The following is a 26,095-nucleotide window of genomic DNA, read 5'->3' as shown; positions in this document are numbered from 1 at the left end:
TCGGTGTCAGATGATCATTGAATGCCTCAGCATTTTAGTTAACATTTATTTAGATTTAACTTAGATATTTACACTCATTTACATTGGCATCCACTTACTAACACCCATGCATAAAGATAGGGTGATATATCTATCTATCTGTCTGACTGTTCAGACAGTCAAAGAAACAGAGACAGAAACAGACCTACTTGCTTATCATTCAGGGAAGAAGAGTTCTAGTATTCCATTAAATAAATAATATGAAATTCTCACAATGAGTTATGTGAATCTATTTTTCTGTCCCTGAAATTCTGTGCTTTATCACCCATGTCATTATGTTATAATATCTGTTGTTTTTCAAAGATCTGTTATGTTGTATTTGAAATGATTAGTTTTCATTTTACTCTATAGCTTATATTACCTGGTGACAAGGAAGAATTAAAAGAATTCCAAGATAAAACATCTGCAAATTCTTGCTTACTCTTTGAAATAACTGTTCCCAGTGGAAATGTCACTTTCCCAGATAAGCAGTTTTATGAACTTTTATATAACAGGTTGGTATTTTTCATTTCAAATTTTCACTTGTATATATATATAATAATTTCTTTCTACTTATAGCTAAATACATACATACATACATACATACATATATATACATATACATATGTATATATATATATATATATATATATATATATATATATATATATATATATATATATATATTTATATATATATATGTATATGTTAGTATGTTTGTATGCATGTACATCCTCAGCTCAAACCACAAAAACAGTACAAAGACTGGCCTAAAAGGCAATCTAAAAGAACTGCAGACCAATGTAAAATACTGAGAAGAACTAGCTTTGGAAAGGGCTGAGTGGAGGAAGCATTTAGAGAAGGTTTCAAAATCTTTGAAGTGGTTCACCTTGAGCATGAAAGTTTAAAGCACTGGCTTCAGAGTGGTTTTAATTGGAACCTCAAGGAAAACATATGCTGGTGGTGTGAGACACAGTGGTTGTGTACTCCTTTCCAAGGCTGCGTATGTCAACCATCTGAAGTCCCATGAAAGATCAACTGTATGCAGTGTCTTTTCTTCTTGACCAGGTGATTCAACATGTGTAGTGATTGAAAGGGCTTGCAAGTCAGTTTCATGTCTGAATAGACTTATGGTGGTTCATTAGGATCATATTTCACAGAGTGATGCAATGAATCCAGTGGAAGTTATGACTTTTGTCTGTCACTTCTGCTTCAAAATCATGTAGATTTGCAACTGAAAGGTCATGGATGAAATACCACTGACAATGGGGAAGCTCAGAGAGATTGCAATCATCTGTCAAGCCTATGCATGTCCTCAGCAGTCACAGCCCATGTTTCACTGTCGTGTACCATGGCTGTTCACACACAGGCATCATACAATCTGCCTTTCACTCTGAGGGAGAGGCCCTTAGATACCAAAAAAAGGTAGAAGCTCTCTGAACTTTGCCCAGCCTCTTCTTGTTCTAGCAGCTACACTCTTGGAGCATCCATCTCTGCTTCTGACTTGGTTACCTAGATAACGGAAGCTATCAACTACTTCTTGGTATCCCCCCCTCCTTGTATTTGATGGAGTTTATTTTCTCTACATTTCTAGTGTTTATTGTACCTGTACATCTGCCACACACAAAGACTGTTTTCCCTGTTAATCTTTCTCTCATATTACTGCTCCTCTTATGTGTCCATAATTTGCACTGGGTACATCTTATGGAGTTTCTACCTATGCATTTTCTACATATTGAGCAGGGTCAACTATCAGAAAGAATATATATATATATATATATATATATATATATATATATATATACACATCTATATATAGATATCCCTATACTTAGCTTTTGTGGACTTGGAGAAAGCTTTTGACAGGGTCCCTTAATCCCTTATCTGACGGGTGATGTGGAAACTGGGGATTGACGAATGGTTAATAAGGGCTGTACAGGGCCTATACAGAGAGGCCATTAGTAAGGTTAGGGAAATAGATAGACAGAACAGACAGGCAAATAGGTAGATAGAGGTGGAGAGACACACACACATACACACACATATCGTTGAAGAGAATTGTGTGTGTACTCAATATTAAGTGCTATGAAATTGAAATTAAATCTTCTGTGACATAGTTTTAATTACAAGTTGTTGATATTTCATTTTATTTACATTATTAATGTTCCATGAAAAAAGTATGAACTTACAACTTATATTTTCTCGCCAGTAAAGTCAATAGACTTAAACATTGTTCAAAAGATTACTGGGATTGTGTTAGATATTTAAAATATTGTTTGGTTTGTCGATAATAAGACAGTACAGTCTTTCTAGAGCTGAGTATGTTATATCAAGCCATCTAGTTACTTAGTGAAGGTTACGTTCAAGGAAGTTAATTGAAGTATTTATTGTGTTTTTAGGTATGATATATAGATTTATGTCTCTGAAAGATATTTTGTTTCAGTTGAAATTGAATACAAACAGGGTTTGGATCTGAATGGAGACTTCAGGGCTACCAAATATTTCTTCTTGATGTACAAAAGATATAAGCACCAAAATTTGCTTTCGCAAGCTTAGACTGTTTAGTGGAATCTGAAAAATTGATACTTGGATTGATTACAAATGATTACTTAAAACATTCTGAATAGTAGACTGCCTTGATTTCTGCACCACTCACAGTTAAATGCAACATAAAGTATAGCATACCTAATATGCTAGATTTTAGCAATAACCAAAAAACTTTTGTTTAGTGACCTCTGTATTGCAATATATAAATATATATACATATAAATAAAATGGGCCCAATAGGTTGCTGGATCTTCTTAGATGCATCCAGATTGGATCACTTCAGAAGTATTGTAATTATTGTAAGCCAATGAAATACCAAAATCATTCAGGAATAGAGCCAGTATATTTTTTCTTTATAAATATTAGTCTAATGAATAGAACCAACTTAAGTTCTTCTTTATTTCTAGACCAGGGATAATTTGGATAACTGGGAGAAGTGTAAGCCTGGGTTGGGGTTTGTCTTCTTTTGCTGGGTGCAGATTAGTATATGGGTGAAGGTGAGGATATATTCCAGATGGGATGAGCATATTTGTACTTTAAATAAGGTTGACTGAAACATATTTCTAAAAGATATGAGACATTATAAATACCAATCTAAGGAAAAGAGCATTAGATGCTTTGATAGTATTTCAGTGGAGAAAATAAATATGAATAATGATGTTTTGTGCATGTACGTGTGTGTGGGTGTACGTACATATATGCACATATACACACATGAAGTGACAATCAGAGACTGAGAGAATATAGATGTATTTATTCATAGAAAGAAGAGAGAGAGAGAAAGAAGTGCTAAATTCTTATTCTCTTTGTATGTTTGTGTATACAATGTTTAAATGATGTTTCAATTTTTCATGTCTTCTTTTTTGTATTTTGCAGAATCAGTAATGACTTATTGTTATGGGAACCAACAGCACCATTTCCTCTTTCCACCCAAGAGCAAAGTTTATTGCCAGGTCAAACTCTAGATAACACTTTTAGAGTGCAGTACCTTCATCCTGACTATATGTCAGAACCACGCAGCAGTAGTAAGTCTATATTATTTTTAATGAATGCCCTGATTAAACAGCAGACCTCTAATAGAAGGCATTGTAGCAGTGACAATCTTCTCTTTCTCGTCATAGATTATCTCAGGCTATATTATCCAATGTGCACCTTATTTTTGTCTATAAATACAATATAGTGTGTTTTTGAGGGAGACTTGGTTTCTGATTTCTAGTTGAACAACCATATGAAAACTCATTTATTGGCTTGTAACATATTGTGTGTGTGTGTGTGTGTGTGTGTATAAACATAAAACAAAACGAGTTAAGATAGATAACTTAAAGTAGCCAAAGAGATGTATATGAACAATATATACAAATGCAAGCATATCAAACATCATACAACAAATTCTTGGTTTATTAAAATAATCTTCACCTCCTGAGGATGTGTCACAGTTAACAAATGACAGCTGAAACCAGCCTCATATGAGAAGGAGAGACGATCTCAAGAATCAAGAATTCTCCAAAGTTCAATTCACATGCTTTTAAAGATAAGAAGATATGAGAACAATCTTGGACATGTTTCTGCCTGAGTTCAAATTCCGCTGAGGTTGACTTTGCCTTTCATCCTTTCGGTGGGGTCCCGTCACCTTAATGGCATTTGTGCCAGTGGCATGTGAACAAAACATTCAAGCGAGGTCGTTGCCAGCGCCGTTGGACTGACTCTTGTGCAGGTGGCACATAAAAACACCATTTGAGCATGGCTGTTGCCAGTACCACCAGACTGGCCCTCGTGCCGGTGGCATGTAAAAGCACCCACTACTCTCTCAGAGTGGTTGGCGTTAAGAAGGGCATCCAGCTGTAGAAACTCTGCCAGATCAGATTGGAGCCTGGTGCAGCCATCTGGTTCGCCAGTCCTCAGTCAAATCGTCCAACCCATGCTAGCCTGGAAAGTGGACGTTAAATGATGATGGTGATGATGATGGTGATATATATATATAGGCAGCATATTACCTTGTTTCGCATTTATGTGCTTACTCTGGTATGCAAAGTAGCTATGTGTGTGTGTGTGTATATATATATATATATCATCAACATTTTCAGTTAACATCAATGCTCCATGCTGGCATGGGCTGGAAGCTTTGATAGGATCCAATGGATCCAGAAGTTGCATTGTGCTCCAGTGTTTGCTTTGGCATGGTTTCTACAACTGGATGCCCTTCCTCATGCCAAACACTTTACAGTGTGTACTGGATGCTTTTTGCATAGCTCCAGCATTAATGAGGTTACCAAGCAGCTTGCAAGACTTAGATCACTTTCAACAGAGTGACCCTACAGAAGAGCAGAAGGTGACTTTATGATATGGAATGAGGGATTAAAGCAACTCAGGAGCCAGAACAGGTTTCCTGCTGTGGAGGAGCTACGCAACTATTCACATTATCAAAGAGAAGTGATGAGTGGTTGGAAAGGCTAAAAATCCCAGAATGCAAGGGTTGCTCATAACCACTGCTTTGATTCTTGTAAGTCAGTGGCTGCTTATGGACCTGTTAGATAATAGATTAGCCTCCTGACTTACTGACAGGGTCATCTATTGTTATATCTACAGAACCACTTCTAGGTGTACTACTTTAAGGAATGTACAGTAGCAAGTAATATATCAAGATATCAAATTATTGCCAGATACAGAGACCTGGTCCAAATGCTTGCAACAGAGTGAACTAAAAGCACCAAAGGTTCAGGTAATTAGACTAAATTAGAGTCAATAGAAAGTTTTCAAATTCATTTCAAGCATTTTATTATATCTTTCACTCATTTTCAGGTAGGTAACAACATAATACTTTATCTGGCTGTCATATTTAAACGATGTTATTCATGATTCAGTTATAAACACCCTCACATATTATTAATAGTTATATTAGTTGTGTAGCCAAGATTCACCTGGCTCAAACAGTACTAGAGTACAATGTATCCACTGAATTTTCAAGAAAAAAATCACACATATAACATACCAGACATGTCCTGTTTGTATTTGACTTGAGGCTTCACACCATTATTTTTTTTCTTTCTTACCATTATATATATTTAAGGAGCTGATACCATTTGATAGAAAGCATGTTAGATGTTTAGTGGTGTCTGGTCTGGTACTTCCCATTTCTGATGTCAACTTCAATGACTGCCTGACAAAATTATATTTTATTTTATATCTTCATCACTTGTAGTGATAAAATAAGTATCTGTAATACATTATAATAAATTAATGATATACCTTATCTTAACTGGGAGGTACAATGGCCCAGTGGTTAGGGCAGTGGACTTGCGGTCGGAGGATCGCGGTTTCGATTCCTGGACCGGGCGTTGTGAGTGTTTATTGAGCAAAAACACCTAAGCTCCACGAGGCTCCGGCAGGGGATGGTGGCAACCCCTGTTGTACTCTTTCGCCCCAACTTTCATTCTTTCTTCCTGTTTCTTGAGTAATGCTGCGATGGACTGGCGTCCCGTCCAGCTGGGGGGAACATATACGCCATAGAAACCGGGAAACCGGGCCCATGAGCCTGGCTAGGCTTTGAAAGGGCGACGTTTATCGTTATTTATCTTAACTGAAAAGTCTTTGAGGTTAATAAGAATTGAAAAAATAATGCCATTGATGTAGTTTATGGGATACATTGTAAGAATCAAAGTAGCTTGTATATATTTTATGTCCAGACAACTAAGTAATGATTAATGGAGAGGTATATGAAATATTAATACAAAACTCATATTTTAGCTTATTATACTAATCCAAAGTTTACAGTGAACACTTTAGAGAATATTATCTAATATTGCTTGGTATTGAATTTACATTTTGAAGCTTTCTTGGACATATTTTTTATGATCATGTGATATCTATTTAATTTAACTATCAAAATATTACTGAACTCCTATATCAAACTGAATGAAACATTCCAATTTCTCTTTCTTTTTCCACAGCAATGGACTCAGAGAGTGATTCTGATGAAAGTCAAAATATGAACAGCTTTCCTTCTTTAGGTCAGCGCAATTTTCATTCTAAACAAAGTACAGAACGTCAGCTGCAGAGTAAACTGTCATTAGTGTTGAACATAAGTAAATGTAAAGTCCATGTCACTTCACAGGTGAGCTATTACAAGAACTGATCTCATTTATGAAGTTGTTTCACAATGAAATTTATAAGATTTTAGGTATTTTCAAACTGTAAATAACAGTGTAAACATATTTATCTTTAAATTTTAGCCATTATGTACATTAGTATATTTGCTAGTTCAGTTTCAATACAAGGCAGAATCGTTAGCATGCCAGGTAAAATGCTCAACAGCATTTTGTCCATTTTCACATTCTGCGATCACATTCTGCCGATGAAATTGCTAGCCTTGTGCCAAAATTTTAAATCAATATTTCAGTTTCAATACTGTTTAGCATTTTTTCTTAAATTGCTTGAGTGTGTGTAAATTACCTTGTATTTCATCAGTTGTAAACTGTTTTCTACTTTTCCCAGTCACCTGTGTTTTAAGACATAAGCAGCAAAAGTTCCTATTGTTAGAAATATGATGTTAATGTATTTTATATCTCTTCTATTTACTTTATATTTCATCTTCAGATTCCACAAGATGTGACAAATGAAACCAATTATAACAGTGAATTATCTATTACTGCTAAGGATGCTATTCTTTTCATGGTTGTCAGTTATAATAGTGACCCTGACCTTCAATTTATTTGCTTCCAATCAAACAAAATAGATCTTTTCCATAGCCGTAAGTAGATATAGATTCCTATAAAATTAATGTGATGTTTACTTTAAAATTTCATTGTTTTGAAGCCCTGGTATAAAACTTATCATTATGCTGGAAAAATCTTGATTCTTGCATTAAATTGCTACTTAGCAGATTTAGTGAAAGAAAAAAAAGACTTCTGTTGTGTCTGGGGAGAGTCATTTTCTTATTGTGCCTTAAAATTTAACACACTCACCGTTAAATTTTAGAAAAATAAAAATAAGAAATAAGTGGAAATTTTAACAGTGAGTGTGTTAAATTTTAAGGCACAATAAGAAAATGACTCTCCCCAGATGCAACAGAATATGCTTCAACACATGAAATCACATAAAAAATCTTGCAAACCAAATCCAAAAACGAAAAAAAAGACTATTACTTTGAATAAATATTGAAAACAAAAATGAAATCCAGAAGCTATTAAAAATGATTAAAATTTTCAAACTGAAAATTCAGAGATTTCAATTTCAAAAGAATGGGAAGAAGAACTTCCTTTTATGAAAGTGAAACATTGCTAAATAAATTTTCATAGTGTTGCAAAGATAGCTGTGGCAAAAGAACTGAGAGATTTAAAAGTTAGATTAAAATAGAATCTAATTTAGGTTTACATTGACTGTGGGTAAATGCTGAGGATGACTATAATTCTGGTTTCTGTAAATTTACAAAAACTTTGGGTAAAAGTTTTCTGAGACTTGGCAGATTATGGAAAGATGAGCTAAAGACAATAGAAAGGAAGGTAAATATTGCAATGATATTATTGGTGTTGGTAGGAGAAATAAAACTGATGGAAATGTCTTGGTTGAATAAATGATGAGGATGTCAGAACAATTTTCTTTTTCTATGACATTTCTGAAAAATTGTTTCTATCAAATCTAAGAATGTTTTCTAGAAAAGCTTTTGTGACAATATGCCATGTGAATCTTGATGCCATTGATTAGATTGTGTGTGAGATAATTTGAACGCACATACTTTCTGCGACATTTTTAAGAGTAGGATTATTATCATTGCATTTTTGTAATTCAAAGAAAATGAATTGGACGTGGATATATGTAGAGGGTGCCATAAATAAGCTTATAAAGACAGTAAAATATCTGTCCAGGGTGGTGGATTGGCAGAATTGTTAGTGCATTTGATGAAATGCCTTCTGGTACTTGATCCAGTTCTTTGCCTTCTGGGTTCTTACATTGTAGATTTGATCTGTGGCCCTGTTTAACAACACCATTGGTGCCTTTGACAGTGTTCACTCAGTTGCAAGCATTCAGACCTGGTCTCCAATTTAAGGAGAAATTCCTTCTTCCTTCCACCAATTTCAGAACCCCTGAAAAATTCTAGGGTCATTGGTGCAGCCTTTTTCTCTCTGAAAAAAACCCCCAAAAAAACCTTTTATGGAGATCCAGCATATTAAATTACAGACGTTGCATTCCTGATTGAATGAGAAATCCTTGGCAATTACCAAGTAACTCTGCTTAATATATGTTAACATAGATAGCTTTATATTATAAATGTTCACTTAACAGGAAAGAAATTCTTTTCTAAAAGGTTCCACATTGATTTATTTTAACGTGTAAAGAACAGTGGAGTGAAGTATATGACAATGAAATTACATGAAAGATGTATAAAAATAGCTTTTGTCAAATACCAGGCCTTATGCTCTATGCCAGTGTTCCACAACCTTTTTCACTTGCATCCTTTTAAAAAGACTTACATTCTTTTCAAAATTCGGTGGCACACCTGAACCAAAAATATAACTAAAAGTATAAGGAAAAAAAGTTATATTCATCTTACACAGCGGCACACCTAGCATCGTTTTGTGACACACCAGCATGCTGCGGCAAACCGGTTACAGAGCACTGCTCTATGTTAGTAGTAGGAAAACAAAGACAATTTTTACAATATAGACTGAGAGCAAAGTTTTGCAAAAATCATTTGGGTTGCAGCAACAAAATGTTTGATAAAGGAAATGAAATCTCTCTCATTCTTTGATAATAAATATATACAACCTTATGTTTAACTGTTATTATTCTGTCTTTGCAAACAAACTCTTCTCCCAATTTATACAAATGTTTTCTATTCCAGCTCCTGTAGAAAGTAACCTATCTCAGTTTATGAGTACAAGTCCTCAAATGACATCATCTACTGAAAAGAAGCCATCTAGTGTAGCAGATCTCCTACCTACTATCTATAAATCAGAATTTACTTTTGACAAAAGCAGTCGTCCTGTTGGATGTGGTCCTGATTCTCTTGATATGTTGTCTATTGCTGTCAAAGTGAAATTAGATAACAAGATGGATACCTTTAATTACCCAGCAATGAAGGTATGATTTATTTCTGTTTTCCATTTTTCATCTGTCTCATATTTTGTTTTACAGTCTCCTGCCATAGAATACATTATCTAAGTTACCATTATCTACAATATACAAAATTTTAAATGTGAAGGTGCATGACTCTGGTTAGAGTGTTGGACTCACAATCATGCGGTAGTGAGTTCAATTTCCGGACCAGGCTGTGTGTTGTATTCTTGAGCAAGACACTTTATTTCATGTTGCTTCAGTTTCCTCAGCTGTATAAATGAGTTGCAACTTCACTGGTGCCAAGCTGTATCAGCCTTTGCCTTATTCTTGGATAACACCAATGGCATGGACAGGGGAGGCTGGTATGCATGGACGACTGCTGGTTTTCCATAAACAACCTTGCCCGGACTTGTGCCTTGGAGGGGAACTTTCCAGGTGCAATCCCATGGTCATTCCTGACCAAAGTAGGGGTTTTTACCCTTACAAAATTTAAAATAAACACCTTCTTTGAAAGGAATGCAGTTGTGAGGATATCATTTATAACATTCACTTCGATTTGTACTATTATAATTTTCATTTTTACGCTATATATTTACCATATTTTCTCAACACTAAGTTTCAGTTGGTTTGACCTTCAGTCAACATCAGGTGTTTTATTCCTAAATAAGTCCACATAGATACAGATATGGCCAAGTGTTTAAGAAGTTTAGTTTGCAGTCATGATATTTTAGAATTGATTTCTCTGCAAGGCATCTTAGTCAAATGTCTTTTACTATAGCTATATAGGTTGATCCAAGTCTTGTGAGGAAAACTGGAATTGATGGTAGTTAAGAAACTCAGTGGATGGCCTGTTAATGTAATTAAAAAAGTCTGGCTTTGTCAGCATAATATCACTCTGATTTTTTCTATGGCTAAAGGTGTAAGTATCTATGGAACACTCAACCACTTTATACTTATTCTAGGCTGTTTGGTCGATCATTTAAACTGGAAAGCCTATCTAAACCCATGAAGATCAGTTTAGTTGCAATATTTATTTTGCTTACATAGTCCCAACTTAGACTTGTGGTGGTAACCCTTTCTTTCTAATATAAAGTCATTACTAGTCTCTTTTTAAAAATAAAGCTTTCTAGTTCTGGCCTGATCTGAAACTATTTGCATATTCAACAATAAGGCACTTCAGTTCTATATTTAAGAGATGAGGAATTATTTACATTATTTACATTTGACGGATATTCGTCCTCATCTTGTTTGTTGTTAACACAACGTTTCGGCTGATATACCCTCCAGCCTTCGTCATATGCTAGGACACAACAACCTCCTAAGCAGACCGAGTGCAGATATGAATAGCATATGGGAACCGGTATTGAGGAAGGATAGAAAAATAATAGATTTATAAGCCTTAAAAATTACACCATAATTGCCCACGGGCATATGGCGTAGTGGTTAAGAGCACGGGCTACTAACCCCAAGGTTCCGAGTTCGATTCACAGCAGCGACCTGATTAATAATAGTAATAATAATAATAATATAATATAATAATAATAATAATAGTAACATCGATAGGAATGAGAACCCAGGTTCGAAATTTCCTCAAGACACCTGACGAAGGCTGGAGGGTATATCAGCCAAAACGTTGTGTTAACAACAAACAAGATGAGGACGAATATCCGTCAAATGTAAATAATGTAAATAAGGCACTTAATGATTAGAAATCAAAACTTATTCAAATGCAGTATAATTATAAATATTGTAAATATACAGTCTAAAGATTATTAATAGCCCAGAAAATTATAATTATATCGACACTATCTCACCTGAGACATTTAGACATTTAATCATTAAATTTGGTTCTGTTTCTTAATATTGTATAAAACATTCTTGAAGAAATTCCTATTGGAATTTCCCTTCCAGTTGTATATAACAGGACTCTAGTTTTGGTGATATAGTTGATGAGAAGAAAACTCATTATATTTAGGATTTATTGAAATTCATTTTACCTAAACAAACATATTGAATAGAATGACTTCATTGGTATTTATACATAAAGTTTCTGAAAGATTGGTGTACAGAATTTTTAATGATAATTTCAATTTCTCAGGTAAACTTCCATAACCTTGTTTTTAAATATGTTGCATGATGCTTAATAGGATATCAATGCATATGTTGTAGGGATTAGAAAAGAGTATAAATTGGAACATTTATGAAATAGTGCTTTATTTAAATAGTATCTGCATTTAACCATACTGCACTCTGCAAACAGTTAAAATTTGATGGAACTAAGAATTAGCAGAAGAATATGTAATCAGTTGGACTTTGGAGAAATTTAGTTGATGAAAAAATAGCATGGGAAATTTGGATATGCAAAGTATTTTTATTATTGTACCTAATGATATAGATATACAAAGAATTTAATATCACAGCAAATAATACAGAAGTATTGAGAATTTAATATTATACTTGTTATTTTACATCTGCTTTTCCATGCTGGCATGAGTTGGACAATTTTTTAGAAGTAATTTTTTACAACCAGATGCTTTTCCTGTTCCAATTCTTTTAGTTGTCTTTATGTCATGCCAGAATGTGATGTGCCTATTCTGAAACCAGGATACACATATATCGAGGATTTATTATCATACCTGATAATACGAGTATATTGAGAATTTACTATCAGGTTTTATAATACAGTGGATTTATTATTATATCTGGTAATAAGGTTGTGAGCTGGCAGAATTATTAGCTCACCAAACAAAATGCTTAGCAGTATTTCTTTTTGCTTTGTTTTCTGTATTGAAATTCCACCACGGTCAACTTTGCCTTTCGTCCTTTCAGGATTGATAAAATATGTACCGGTTGAATACTGGGGTTGATGCTATCAACAAGTTCTCTCCCGCCAAATGTTAGGTCTTGTGCTTAAGTAGAAAGAATGATCATATCTGGTAATGTAGATGTATTGAGGATTTACTGTATACAGGATAATACATACATTTAGTAGATTTATTAATATGCTTAATAATGTAGATGTAGTGGGGTTTATCATTATACCAAATAATATATATAGACTGAGGATTTATATTACTGTGTATGAGAAGATGAAAGTAAACACCAGAGGTAATTATTAAAATTCCTAAAATTCTAATGGGACTGTATTGTACACAAAACATGCTGTGTTTAAGATCCTCTTTCTTAAGCTTTTTAGACAATAAAAAAATGTATAATTTGGGTTCAATTTATATATTAAAGTGAAATATCTCCACTTTTATTATATCTAGGAATTCACTATTGCTATTGGTGTTCAAGGTGCCACATTGAAACACAGAATGACACCATCAGAGGAGAGTTGGTTTTCTCAGGTATAATAATTGTAATAACTCTTCAAATATAATTATATGATTTCTTTTAATGAATTTATGTAATTGTATATGTTTGAAAAAACAAAAAACAATTTGAATATACTTTTGCACTACAGCTTATTTGTTCAGTATTTTTACAATTCAGCTTACATATACATTAGTTTCTTAAAGTACTGCTACATACAGTTCCATGAGCAACTGTTATAGCTCAAATAGTTAAATATGCAAAGTTTTTTTTTTAAATCTAACAAAAATATCTATTATGTAAATATTCACTTAATACATCTGTTTGAGATATTATTAGGTCGTCAAGTATGAAATTTGTAGTAAGGTATATGGTAAACTTTGACAGCTGTTCATTTTGCGCCATTATTATATTTTGACAATCTTTATTTTTTGTTAGAAAGCTGACACATCTAAACTCATATTGCGCTTTATAAAGTATTTATAAATCGTTTTTTGCTATTGTATTTAATATTGATTGAAAATCTGTATTTATTAAAACTAGGCACTGGACTTTTTAAATGTAGCTGACTTTCCCATAAATGGTTATGTTCAACCCAAGATCCTTACTCAACTACATGTTCATCTCTGGAATTGTGCAGTTGATTATAGGTTCGTATATATTTACTTTTAGAATTAACTATTTAATCTGATGCTAAAGCATTTCAATCTCCTTTGTTATCATTTTTGTTTTAATACTAAATTTTTATCTGCTTTTCAGACCAATAAATTTACCAATTCATACTCTGCTTCACACCAAGTGGCTCAGTTTGTCCAGTAATATTTTTGCTGAATCAATGTCCACTATGCTCAGGTAAGTAACTAAAAAATTTTGAATTAAGAAACTTTATGATTATTGATAAGTTTGTATACCATACAAAGAGGTGAGATAAGGCATTGTGTTTACTGCTCTTCTGCACAGCACATCTTATTTTATGAATGCAAATAACTTTTTTTTTCTGATGAAAAACATCATTAGTTTTCTGAGATTTTATTTTTTCCTTTCTAATTAGTGTCTTTATTTGACAAACTGAAACTGCCTTACATGCATGACATTTTTCTCATTTTTATATTACAAACTTGGATTGTTTTGGTTATGTGACTTAGCATGAACAAATTAATTTAAGGGGCTTTGGCATCAAAGTTGTTGATGTATTATCAGTAGAGATGACAGGCTGTATATACAGTGCTGTGAGATATCGAAGGAGATGCTTGTGGTAAAGGTTAGATAAAAAAAAATTAGAACATTGATCATTATAGGTGAGAGACAAGATTGTGGCACATGTAAATACAGGCCTTTCCAGTGTTTGTCAGCGTAGAAAAATAGATAAAGGAAAATTAAATCTATAAGTGACATGAACAGAAGTAATGCTAGGAATGACAGTGATCACATATTTGTCAATGAAGGGGGAAAATAGAGTTAAGTAAAAAAGAAAGTAGTTGAAAGATTAGAACTATATCATAATCATTTTCACTATTGACCTTTTTTTTATAATTGTTTCTCTTATGCAATGAATAGAGAACATACAGCCAACAGGTCAGATCCACCAAGTGTCGAAACGCACCCCTTGACCAAGTTTGCATACATGAGGCTGATAACATCATAAGACTTGGAAGGTTGCTCCTTGAGCAACATTCTGTGTCTGATAACCTAGAATACATGCCCAAAGAAGTCACATGACTGCTGCAATGTATCATCAGATGAAAGGATGAGCCTATATGAGTAGAAGACTATGCATGGATATGTTACTTGAAAGCTCTGAGATGATAGTAACATCGATCATCAGAGTAGTTTATCATGGACCAATAGCTGCATTACTAACCCCCACCCCTATTTTGAAGGGTATGCATTTGCAATCCAGGAACAGCAAATATCAACCAAGCACCTGATGCACAAAAGGGACAGAGATGCAGGGAAAGTAGTAAAATGTGACAACCGATGCAGGTTTGTGGAGTTAAAACCGAAGATGTCACCCACATCATGAGGAGTTGTCCGAAAATGTCTTCTTCACGGTATTTTCTACTGATGAGACATGATGTTGTAACTAGGTCACTCTATAATGAAATCCGTCAGAAAGATAACCCTGAGGACAAAGAAATAAAAACTCACAGTATGATAGAAGCCAAGCCACTCATAATAAAAAGGAATACTGGTGGAATGTACCTGTGAAGACTTTTATAAAATGTAAGCACAACAGACCTGATATAATGATTTGGGATAGAGAAGAGAAACTGTGCACACTTGTGGAAATTAGCTGCCCAGCAGATGCTAACATAAAGCTAAAGATCAGTGAAAAAGAGAATACCTATGCTGAACTATTGAGAAATCTGCAGTTACTCTATCCAGATTACAAGTTCAGGTTTATACCTGTAATTATTGGGGCCTTGGGTATGTAACACACTACCTAAATACCAATCTTGAGAAATTAGGCTTCTCAAAACCAGAAAGGAGAGAACTGATTCGAAGACTACAGATCCAGTCCATTACTGGAACTGTAAAAATCTGTAAAACTTTTCAGAAGTTTATCATTGAAATATATATGAGCATGTCTATATATGCAGCTACATGCATGAGAATACATACATAAAGCAAAACATACAAATCTACACATATACATTCATACATACATGCAAACAAAAATATGTTGTTACTGATGTTGAAATTCCAACGAAGGAGCCTTGAATCTAGGTTAGAAACTGACTCTTTCTCTATTTGCAAGAAATCTTGAAATAAAACTGAACATACATATGTATGTACATACATACATACATACATACATATGACAGGCTTCTCTCAGTTTCTGTCTACCAAATCCACTCACAAGGTTTGCCTGAGGCTTTTGTAGAAGACACTTTCCCAAGGTACCACACGGTGAGACTAAACCCGGAACCATGTGGTTGGAAGCAAGCTTTTTACCACACAATTATGCCTGTAGAGAAGTGGTTATACACCATTAGGTGTACTCCGCTTCTGTACATTAAATTTCTTGAAGAAACAACGGAACGCAGATTCTGAACTATCAACACAACAATATTTATTACAATAGAATTCGGCAGCACTTCGCCCTTTGGTTACTGAGACGTCGTCAATGAAGTTGCATGGTTATTTGTGTAGCTCCAGAGTTGGATTGTTGGAGAGTGGCTGCTACGACGTCTAGGCTCTTCACCGGCCAGGGTGAAAGAGAGTGAAAGAAGCGGGAACGTTTGGATATCGATGACTACGCATGCGCATGAGACTCTTCCTGTATTCCTTCCAGAACTAGTCCCTGCGCATGGGTGGATAAAAACTCCGGAAATGTCGTTTGCTATAAAGGCATCACTACATGGCTCCCCTCGAGTGCTGAAAGCACGAAAATAGAAATTTGGAGTGGCGCCTGAGGCAAGATGGCTACCGAAAACACCCACAAGATGTGGCACAAATATATATAAAGAAAAATCAAAGAAAGTGATGTACAATTGTGAGATACATGCATGCAATGTACAAAAGAATTGACAATGACAAAACAACCGTGATGACAACTGTCCAGGAAACTGGAATCACGCGATGTAAAAGTCTGATTTTTTGGGTTTTTTTGAAAGGAAAGAAAATATATGAGTGCACAAGTGTGTGTGTGAGAGAAAACACAGAACATAGTAAAAGTGTCTGTAGAGAAAAACCAGTTCGTATTAAAGTTACACACAGAGAATAGAATGTTCATACGCAGGAAGTTGTGGTCAAGGAGCAGAGCTGTAGTTGAGCGTCGATGCTGGGACCTGTGTTACCTGGTACGGAATATTCTGGCTGGTTAGTTCTGGTCTGTTGATCGTGAGTGGAAACATCCACTCTAACAGGGTCGAGATAAAACCGCGCTTGTTGCTGGCGACGACAATGGTAGACAGTACATTGGTGGTGAAGACGTCGGCGCTGGAACTGGCTGTAGCTGTGTTCTGTATGTGTGTTTGTGATGGTGTATGCATTGGTAAAGATGTTGACAGTGGTGTGTGTGATGGTTGTGACAGGGCGTCTATTTGAGAGATACCGTTGAGTGGCATTGCTTGAAAATGCTGTCATGAATTCAGAGCTGCGAGCGAAAATGACCAAAAGATCCCGTGCAAATGAAGATAAGCCAGAACTCTTCCATTCTCCGGCCGAGAGAAACAGAGAGGTGACAAAAGATGCTGAACTGGGAATTAGTAAGCATCAAGAAATGTTATGTACTCACTGAAATGTAACTGTGCATTTTACTGCTATTTTCAGCAAGTAGAGGATGCTGTGTAAGAATGAATTGACATCTCGTGAAACATGTAGGAAACTGATCAAAAAGTTGTTAGGATGAAATAACCGTGAAGTTTTTTGTGTGAAAAACCACAAAGGTCTCAGCCGCAAAGAAGTCTTTGGTTATAGGCTCTGGAAGTCATTGACAAAATGAAAAACTTTAATGTAGGAAAATTTACTTAGCTTTTTACTTGTGTTTGATGAGAATGTAGAGGCAATCCTGAAGTTGAACGTCGTGAAACATACGAATTCAATGGCTGTTGAAACGAGGTCTGTAGATCTTTTAGGTCGGGGTACCAATTTGCAAAATACCGTGTGATGACCAAGAGAAAGTCCTGCAGCTGTGGAATAAGCTGATGCGAGTGAGTGTGTGCATTCTCTATCTATGATATCAGCAAAAGTTTTCTTGCAGGATTGCATTTTTCGTGAAAATGCCTTGAAGGGGTGCAGAAGTGAATTGTGTCTGGCGTTGTTGTCGCGGGCTTTTGCTAAGATTAGCTCGAACGACAACAGTGTGGCATGCTGGCGCGTTGCCTTGGACAGACAATTTTCTCTGTTAACTTTGTGACCAACCTGGGGTCGAACAGAGATGAGTTGTGTCTGACAAGAACGCAGAGAGCATGAGTTGACATCCGACGTACACAGAGTCGGGAAAAAAAACTGAGTGGGCACAGACATGATGATAACAACTCTAAAGGCATAATATTGTGGTTCATGTGTAGAACTGGGTGCGTGCGAAGAAAGTTCAATCTATCTATGACTGTCGAAAAACGTTGCTCGTGTGGGCTTCCATAGAGTTATCCGGTTAGTTCTTGGTCAGATAGCTGTTCGAAATGCTGTATTTACTTATGTCAGCGGTTTCTCTGGTGGATCTGTGCATAGGTTTGCATTGCATTCTCTGGCTGGTTGAAAGTGAATTGTGGGTGTCCATTGTGTCGGTGAGTTCTTTTTCTTTGTGATGTGCGACAGTCGAAACAAAACCTATGCAGAGAAAGTTGTTATTCTTGTCTTCGATGTGACGAGCATGTTGAGAGACAGGCGACGGCTCGTGTAGTATTATCGGTCGGTAGTTCAGATTTCCGGGCTGCGTTTGTTCTTGAGTCGGGGTCACCAATTGTAGGGAAGTGTTTATACACCATTAGGTGTACTCCGCTTCCGTACATTAAATTTCTTGAAGAAACAACGGAACGCAGATTCTGAACTATCAACACAACAATATTTATTACAATAGAATTCGGCAGCACTTCGCCCTTTGGTTACTGAGACGCCGTCAATGAAGTTGCGTGGTTATTTGTGTAGCTCCAGAGTTGGAATGTTGGAGAGTGGCTGCTACAACGTCTAGGCTCTTCGCCGGCCAGGGTGAAAGAAGCGGGAACGTTTGGATATCGATGACTACGCATGCGCATGAGACTCTTCCTGTATTCCTTCCGGAACTAGTCCCTGCGCATGCGTGGATAAAAACTTCGGAAATGTTGTCTGCTATAAAGGTGTCACTACATGCCTATACATAGTTTTAATCAGTTTGAGCTCTGATGTTCCTTAGTTGTTGAATTCCTAGGTGTGTATAATATCAGATTGGTTTCAAACTAGGCACCTTCAGTTATAAAATGAAGAAAATAAAGGTTATAATGTTCTTATCTAACAGGCCACTAATCAACGTCAAATTTATTTTTGTTTTGATATCTTTTGTAACATTAGTGTTAAAGAAATTTTAATTTTTAAACATTTGTACCAGTTACACTTTTTTCTTTTGATATACAACAATTGCTATAAACTAAGACAAGGAAAAAAACTTAAGGACATACTTTTCTTTTGTGTGTGTATGAACGGCTAGATGAATAATTAGCCTAAATTTATTCTTTGATTATTTTGTAGATTTGAATTTGATCGTACTGGTTTGTTTATATCACAGAAAGCTGAAGAAAATGTAACTTCTCTGAAAGGTAATACAAAGTTTCTGTATGTTTCATTGGCTGGGTGCTAATACTGCCTGACACAACTATCATCAAAGGCCCTTACTGAACATTATTAGCAATACTCTAGCACATTATAGACATACCTATAGCGTAACAAGATTCACTAAGTCAACTAATACTTCATACTTCTCAGATGGTAAATTTAAATAAATTGATTCCACAGATAAGAGTCAACCTGCTTTCCCAACCTTATTAAGGCTAATAAGATTGGTTGCCTGTTGTGGACATTTCTGTTTATGAAATACAAAACAGCTAACTCTTCTTTGCAACATTTATGCTTGTAATGAAACAAGCATGTAGTATGTACTTGCACACACACACAAGCATGTATGTGTATATCATCATCATCATCATCATCATCGTTTAACGTCCGCTTTCCATGCTAGCATGGGTTGGACGATTTGACTGAGGACTGGTGAAACCGGATGGCAACACCAGGCTCCAATCTAATTTGGCAGAGTTTCTACAGCTGGATGCCCTTCCTAACGCCAACCACTCAGAGAGTGTAGTGGGTGCTTTTACGTGTCACCTGCACGAAAACAGCCACGCTCGAAATGGTGTCTTTTATGTGCCACCTGCACAAGCCAGTCCAGGGGCACTGGCAACGATCTCGCTCGAAAATCCTACGGGAGCCAGTCAGGCGGTACTGGCAACGGCCACGCTCAAAATGGTGCATCTCATGTGCCACCCGCACAAGAGCCAGTCCAGGGGCACTGGCAACGATCTTACTTGGCTTGCCGGGTCTTCTCACGCACAGCACATTTCCAAAGGTCTCGGTCAGTAGTCATCGCCTCGGTGAGGCCCAATGTACGAAGGTCTTACCTCACCACCTCAGCCCAGGTCTTCCTGGGCCTACCTCTTCCACGGGTTCCCTCAACTGTTAGGGTGTGGCACTTTTTCACGCAGCTATCCTCATCCATTCTCACCACATGTCCATACCAGCATAATCGTCTCTCTTGCACACCACAACTGATGCTTCTAATGTTCAGCTTTTCTCTCAAGATACTTACACTCTGACGGATATTCACATTGACATTACACATCCAACGGAGCATACTGGCTTCATTCCTTGCGAGCTTACATATGTCCTCAGCAGTTACAGCCCATGTTTCACTGCCATGTAGCATGGCTGTTCGTACGCATGCGTCATACAGTTTGCCTTTTACTCTGAGTGAGAGTCCCTTTGTCGCCAGCAGGGGTAAGAGCTCTCTAAACTTTGCCCAGGCTATTCTTATTCTAGCAGCTACACTTTCAGCGCACCCACCCCCACTACTAACTTGGTCGCCCAGATAGCGGAAGCTATCGACTACCTCTAGTTTTTCACCCTGGAATGAGATAGAAGTTGTTTCCTGTTTGTTTACAGTCTTTATTGCACCTGAACATCTGCCACAAACAAAAACTAACTTCCTAGTTAACCTGCCTTTGATGTTGCTGCACCTCTTATGTGTCCATAGCTTGCACCGGGTACATCTTATAGAGTTACTAGCTACTCCTTTTCTACATACTGAGCAGGGCCATCTACCTGAAGGGGTTTGTGTTTTATCTACCTTCCTACTTATTAGGATTTTGGTTTTAGCTAGGTTGACTCTAAGGCCCTTCAATTCTAGACCTTGCTTCCACACCTGAAACTTCTCCTCTAGTTCTGATAGTGACTCCGCAATTAGGGCAAGGTCATCAGCATAGAGGAGCTCCCAGGGGCAACCTGTCTTGAACTCCTCTGTGATTGCCTGGAGGACTATGATAAATAAGAGGGGGCTGAGGACGGAACCTTGGTGGACCCCTACCTCTACCCGGAATTCATTGCTGTACTCATTTCCAACCCTCACCTTACTGGCAGCATCTCTGTACATGGCTCGCACAGCTCTCACTAACCATTCTTCTATCCCAAGTTTCCTCATTGACCACCAGATAAGGGATCGGGGGACCCTGTCAAAGGCTTTCTCCATGTCAACGAAAGCCAGGTACAGAGGTTTATCCTTAGCTAGGTATTTCTCCTGCAGCTGTCTCACTAGAAATAAGGCATCAGTAGTGCTTTTACCTGGCACGAACTCAAACTGCATCTCATCTAAATTGATTCGCTCCCTAATTAGTTGGGCTATGACCCTCTCTGTAACTTTCATAACCTGATCTAACAGCTTGATGCCTCTGTAATTATTTGTATCTAAAGCGTCACCTTTACCTTTGTAGCAGTTGACTATGATGCTGCTACACCAGTCATTGGGTATGACTCCTTCGTGTATCACCTGGTTCGTAATACGGGTGACTAGGCTATAGCCAACACTGCCAGATATTTTGAGCATCTCTACAGTGATTCCTGATGGGCCGGGGGCTTTCCCGGTCTTCATACTCTTAATTGCTTTATCTACCCTGGTACTATCAACTCGGATAGCTGGTCCCTCTATTGGGTCGACATACGGCAGGCTCTCTTCCTCCCATTCATTCTCTTTATTAAGCAATCTATCGTAGTGGCATCTCCAGACCTCTTTCTTTGCATCCTCATTTAGTGCAAGCGTACCATCATCCATGCGAACACATTTCTCTCCTACAACATCACTATTCTCTCTCCTACACTGTCTTGCAACACGAAATACCTCGAGTCTTTGCTCACGGCGCAGAACATTGGCAAATCTTTTCTTATCTGCTTCCCCTCTGGCTAAATAAACCTGTCGCCTAGCCTCCCTTCTGGCACATTGGTACAATTCCCTGCTACTACCGTTCTTCCAGTCCTTCCAAGCCTGTTTCTTTTGTCTAATAGCCCTGTCTACCTCCTTGTTCCACCACCACGTTACTCTGGGTCGGGAGGGGACCTTACACCACCCACAATTCTGGTCGGTGGCTTTCAACAGGTTGTCCCGCAGAAATCTCCAATTGTCTTCCACGTTGTATGATGCTATATCCCCTTCTATTTCGTTAAATGCTTCAAGTAACTTGTCTCTAAGTCTCTGTCCATTTGCAGGGTCTTTAAGCTTCCACACCCTTCTCCTCCAAGCCGGTCTAATTCTGGGCACCCATTTTGCCTTGATCCCAAAGTCGCTAACTACTAATCTACGTTGTGGGGTACATTCTTCGCCAGGGTAGGTTTTGGCATTTATAAGCCGCCCTCTTTCCCTATATATATATATATATATGTGTGTGTGTGTGTATATGTATGTGTATACATACATACATATATACATATATATATATATATATATATATATCTGATTACAAATCTTTCCTCCTCCACATTCACCACCGCCTAAAGAAACACTTTTTCATGCTTCCTTTCTGCTGCCTTCACCACCACCTCATCCACAAAGATTTCCACCTTCATTTCCACCCCACTTTCCACTCTGCCTCTGCCATCCTATTCATACTCCGTACTACTTCCTACCGCCTTATGCACATTCCACTCTATGCTTCATAATCCATTTAAATCATTTCCACGAATTCCTCGCTCGCACTAAACAACTTAGACTCCACTCACTTCTTCATTTTGTCACACCCAATGCCACTACACCCACCACTCCCTCCCCAGTACACCCCTCATCCTCACCCCAGCCCTTCCATTACTTCAACCTCCTACGCACTTACTCCTCCTCTCTCTCCTCCCAGCCTTCCACTACCCTCGCCACCCCTCCCCATTTAACTCATCCACCCCCTCCCCACTTCAGTCTGTTGTTACCATTCTTCCTGATTTTCCCCTCACTCCATCCAGTAACAAATTTCAGACCCGTGCTGATATTCATAGTTTTGTGTGCCGGGTCAGGCTATATACACTATTCCACAACACTCCACCTGCTTCCAATGAAGAGGACTGCTTCACCAACCTGGGCTGTCAACCATCCCACTGAACGCCAGTTCCAAGCAGTCAGTCATTTTGCAAGCATCTACCAATGTGCTGTGGACTGGTTTAACTTTCACAGGCATCCCCAACATTTTAACATCTCCCCATCCGAACCCTTGGCTCCTTCGATATCTCCGACGCTGCAAGGACGTCATCATAAAACCAGCTGACAAGGGTGGAGCCATGGTGGTGTGGTGCACAGACCTCTACAAAGCTGAAGCTCTCCACCAATTTCAAGATACCTCCTTCCATTTATATTATTTACATTTGACAGATATTTGTCCTCATCTTGTTTGTTGTTAACCTTCCAGCCTTCATTGGGTGTCTTGGGGAAATTTCGAACCTGGGTTCTCATTCTTAAGGTTTTTTTTTATGTTGTTATTATTATTAATCTTGGGGTTAGTAGCCCGCGCTCTTAACCACTATGCCATATGCCTGTGGGCAATTATGGAGTGAATTTTAGGGCTTATAAATCTAATATTCTCCTATTCTTCCCATATGCTATTCATATCTGCACTCGGTCTGCTTAGGAGGTTGTTGTGTCCTAGCATATGTGCTGCTTCTTTTAGTTTTTGTATTTTCCAGTGATGTTCTCTGTCTATTATTTTAACTTCATCCTATGGAGGAGGTGGTCTCCATTTTTCTATACATGATCAGCTATACCTGATTTATCAATATCTCCCCATGTCACAGCTTTACGATGTTCCTCTACCCTTATTTTGTGAGGGCAGCATGTTTCGCCTTTGTATAACCTACCACAGCTGCATGGGATGGAGTACACACAGTTTTTGGTCATATTCTCTGCTATTGGCGGTTTTACTCGAAGGAGATATTTGCGAAGTGTTGTATTACTTTTGAATACTGTCCTGATGTCATATGGGCCGCATATCTTTTGTATCTTTCCGGAGAGGCCTTTCACATAGGGTAGACAGACAGTGGACAGTTTATCGGTTTCATCTTCTTTTCTACATAATTGGAGTGGAGAGTATGCTTTTCGGGTAGTTGTTGCTTAATAGATTGTTACTGAGCTTGATCATTTCTTCATGGTGTGTATCATGATCGCTACTTATATTCATTGCTCGATGTTTTAGGCACTGAGCAATCCCTCAATTTACACTGACCTCCAACCCCATGCCTAACTACCAACAGACTGTGTCCTCCACTATCCATGACCTCATCTCCTCCCCCGTCTCCTTCCCACTGTGTCCAACCTCATTGTCCGCACTCCATGCACCCCCACCATTTACTTCCTTCCTAAAATCCATAAGCCCAACAACCCTGGCTGCCCCATCGTCTCTGCTTGTAATTGCCCCCCAGAATTGATCTCAAAATACCTCAACTGTATCTTTGCCCCCCTAGTGGCTTCCCTCCCCTCCCACATCTATGACACTAACCATACTTTCCATCTCTTCAACTCTTTCTCCTTCCCTCCTGGCCCCTCTGAACTTCTCTTCACTCTTGATATCAAGAGTCTATATACAGTGATCTCACACAACAAAGGACTTCTTGCACTCAAACACTTCCTAGACCATTGACCCAACCCCCAACCTGACACCTCACACTTCTTTGTCTGGCTGAACTTGTTCTCCCTCAACTGCTTCTCGTTCGTGGGAGATTTTTACCAACAGGTCTTGGGAGTGGGAACGGGAATGGGCCCCGACTATGCATACTTGTTCGTTGGCTACGTTGAGGCCCAAATATTCTCACAATTCACTGGTCCCACTCCCAAACTATATTGATGACCTCACTCTCCCACATACAACTAAACTCCTTCTTTTGGGTCCAATCCTTCCATCTTGCCCTTGAATTCTCCTGTACTATTTCCAACACTTCCGTCGCATTTCTCAACATTTCAGTCAGCATACATCACTCTGCTTTCACTACCTCCATCCTATACAAACACACTGACTCACACTTATACCTTAACTTCTCCTCCTTCCACCCTACCCACACCAAGCTCTCCATCCCCTACTCTCAGTTCCTCCATCTGCGCAGGCTCTGCAGTGACAACCATGACTTTGTGACTCAATCTCAACTTATGGTCTGCCACTTCATCCTTCGTGGATATTCCTTCACCACTATCCACACAGCCATCATAAATGTGTTTGGGAATCTGTTTGACTGCCTATGATTTGTGTTTTCAGTTTCTTCTACTCTGTATTTGATATATATATATATGTATGTGTATGTGTTGGGTATTAAATTTATATTTACATTATTGTATTGTACTATTTTCTGTGATTCTTCATGTGTTTCATCATCATCATCATCATCATTTAATGTCCACCTATCATACTGGCATGGGTTGGATGGTTTGACAGGAACTGGGGAGCCAGAGGACTTCCCCAAGCTCCACTATCTGCTTTGGCATGGTTTCTATGGCTGGATGTGAATTATATTTTGTGTTTGTGAACTATATTTTGCAGATTATGTTTGTGTGGCTGACTGGGACAGATTTGAACTCTCATTGCGAACAAGCGGGGGAAAAGAAACTGTAAGTAAAACAAGAACATTTCAACATTTCCATCAGTTTATTATTTTTTGTCAGTATTTAATGTATAACTTAATAAAACAATGTTTAGCAGACTCCCACTCTGAAAGAAGTGCTAATTTGATACCAGATACTATCTCTTTGCTTTCAGTAATGTTTACATATCACTGGAGACAGCTATGGCCTCATCCTTTGGCATTTAAAGCAGACATACTCAGCCAAAATATTCCACCTGTTTTATATTCAAACTGACCAGGTCTGGCCTTTCACACCTACTCAACAATGTCATTCTAAAAATATACAATCACATCATGTAGACCTTGAAGTCATGGATGGACATGTTTTGTATAGAAGTTTGGAAATGAACAACGTTACTTGTAAAACAAGCAATGAGAACTCACACATACACACATGCACATATAAACTAACGTCTTTCAGTTTCTGTCTACTAAATCCACTCACATGACTTTGATTGGTCTGGGGATATAAGTAGAAGACACTGCCTAAGGTGCTGCTGTGCAGTGGGACGGAACCCAAAAGCCACATGAATGTGCAACAAGCTTCTCAACCACATCT

At 37.7% G+C, this 26,095-nt stretch overlaps 1 protein-coding gene across 1 annotated transcript in view; it reads left to right on the top strand.

Annotated features, from left to right (window-relative positions):
- Positions 1-26,095, top strand: part of LOC106870186 (autophagy-related protein 2 homolog B) — a 161,172-nt gene that overhangs the window by 104,308 nt on the left and 30,769 nt on the right. The window contains exons 19-28 of the mRNA XM_014916188.3: positions 391-533; positions 3,442-3,590; positions 6,513-6,676; positions 7,159-7,312; positions 9,404-9,642; positions 12,888-12,968; positions 13,477-13,583; positions 13,693-13,785; positions 19,102-19,169; positions 25,455-25,522. Coding sequence (XP_014771674.1) covers positions 391-533; positions 3,442-3,590; positions 6,513-6,676; positions 7,159-7,312; positions 9,404-9,642; positions 12,888-12,968; positions 13,477-13,583; positions 13,693-13,785; positions 19,102-19,169; positions 25,455-25,522 — 1,266 coding nt within the window. The remainder of the gene's footprint in view (positions 1-390; positions 534-3,441; positions 3,591-6,512; positions 6,677-7,158; positions 7,313-9,403; positions 9,643-12,887; positions 12,969-13,476; positions 13,584-13,692; positions 13,786-19,101; positions 19,170-25,454; positions 25,523-26,095) is intronic.

This window comes from Octopus bimaculoides, chromosome 3, assembly GCF_046866305.1.
Source record: "Octopus bimaculoides isolate indiv1 chromosome 3, ASM4686630v1, whole genome shotgun sequence".
Classification (NCBI taxonomy): Eukaryota; Metazoa; Mollusca; class Cephalopoda; order Octopoda; family Octopodidae; genus Octopus; species Octopus bimaculoides.
This window is presented reverse-complemented; position numbering and strand designations above follow the sequence as displayed.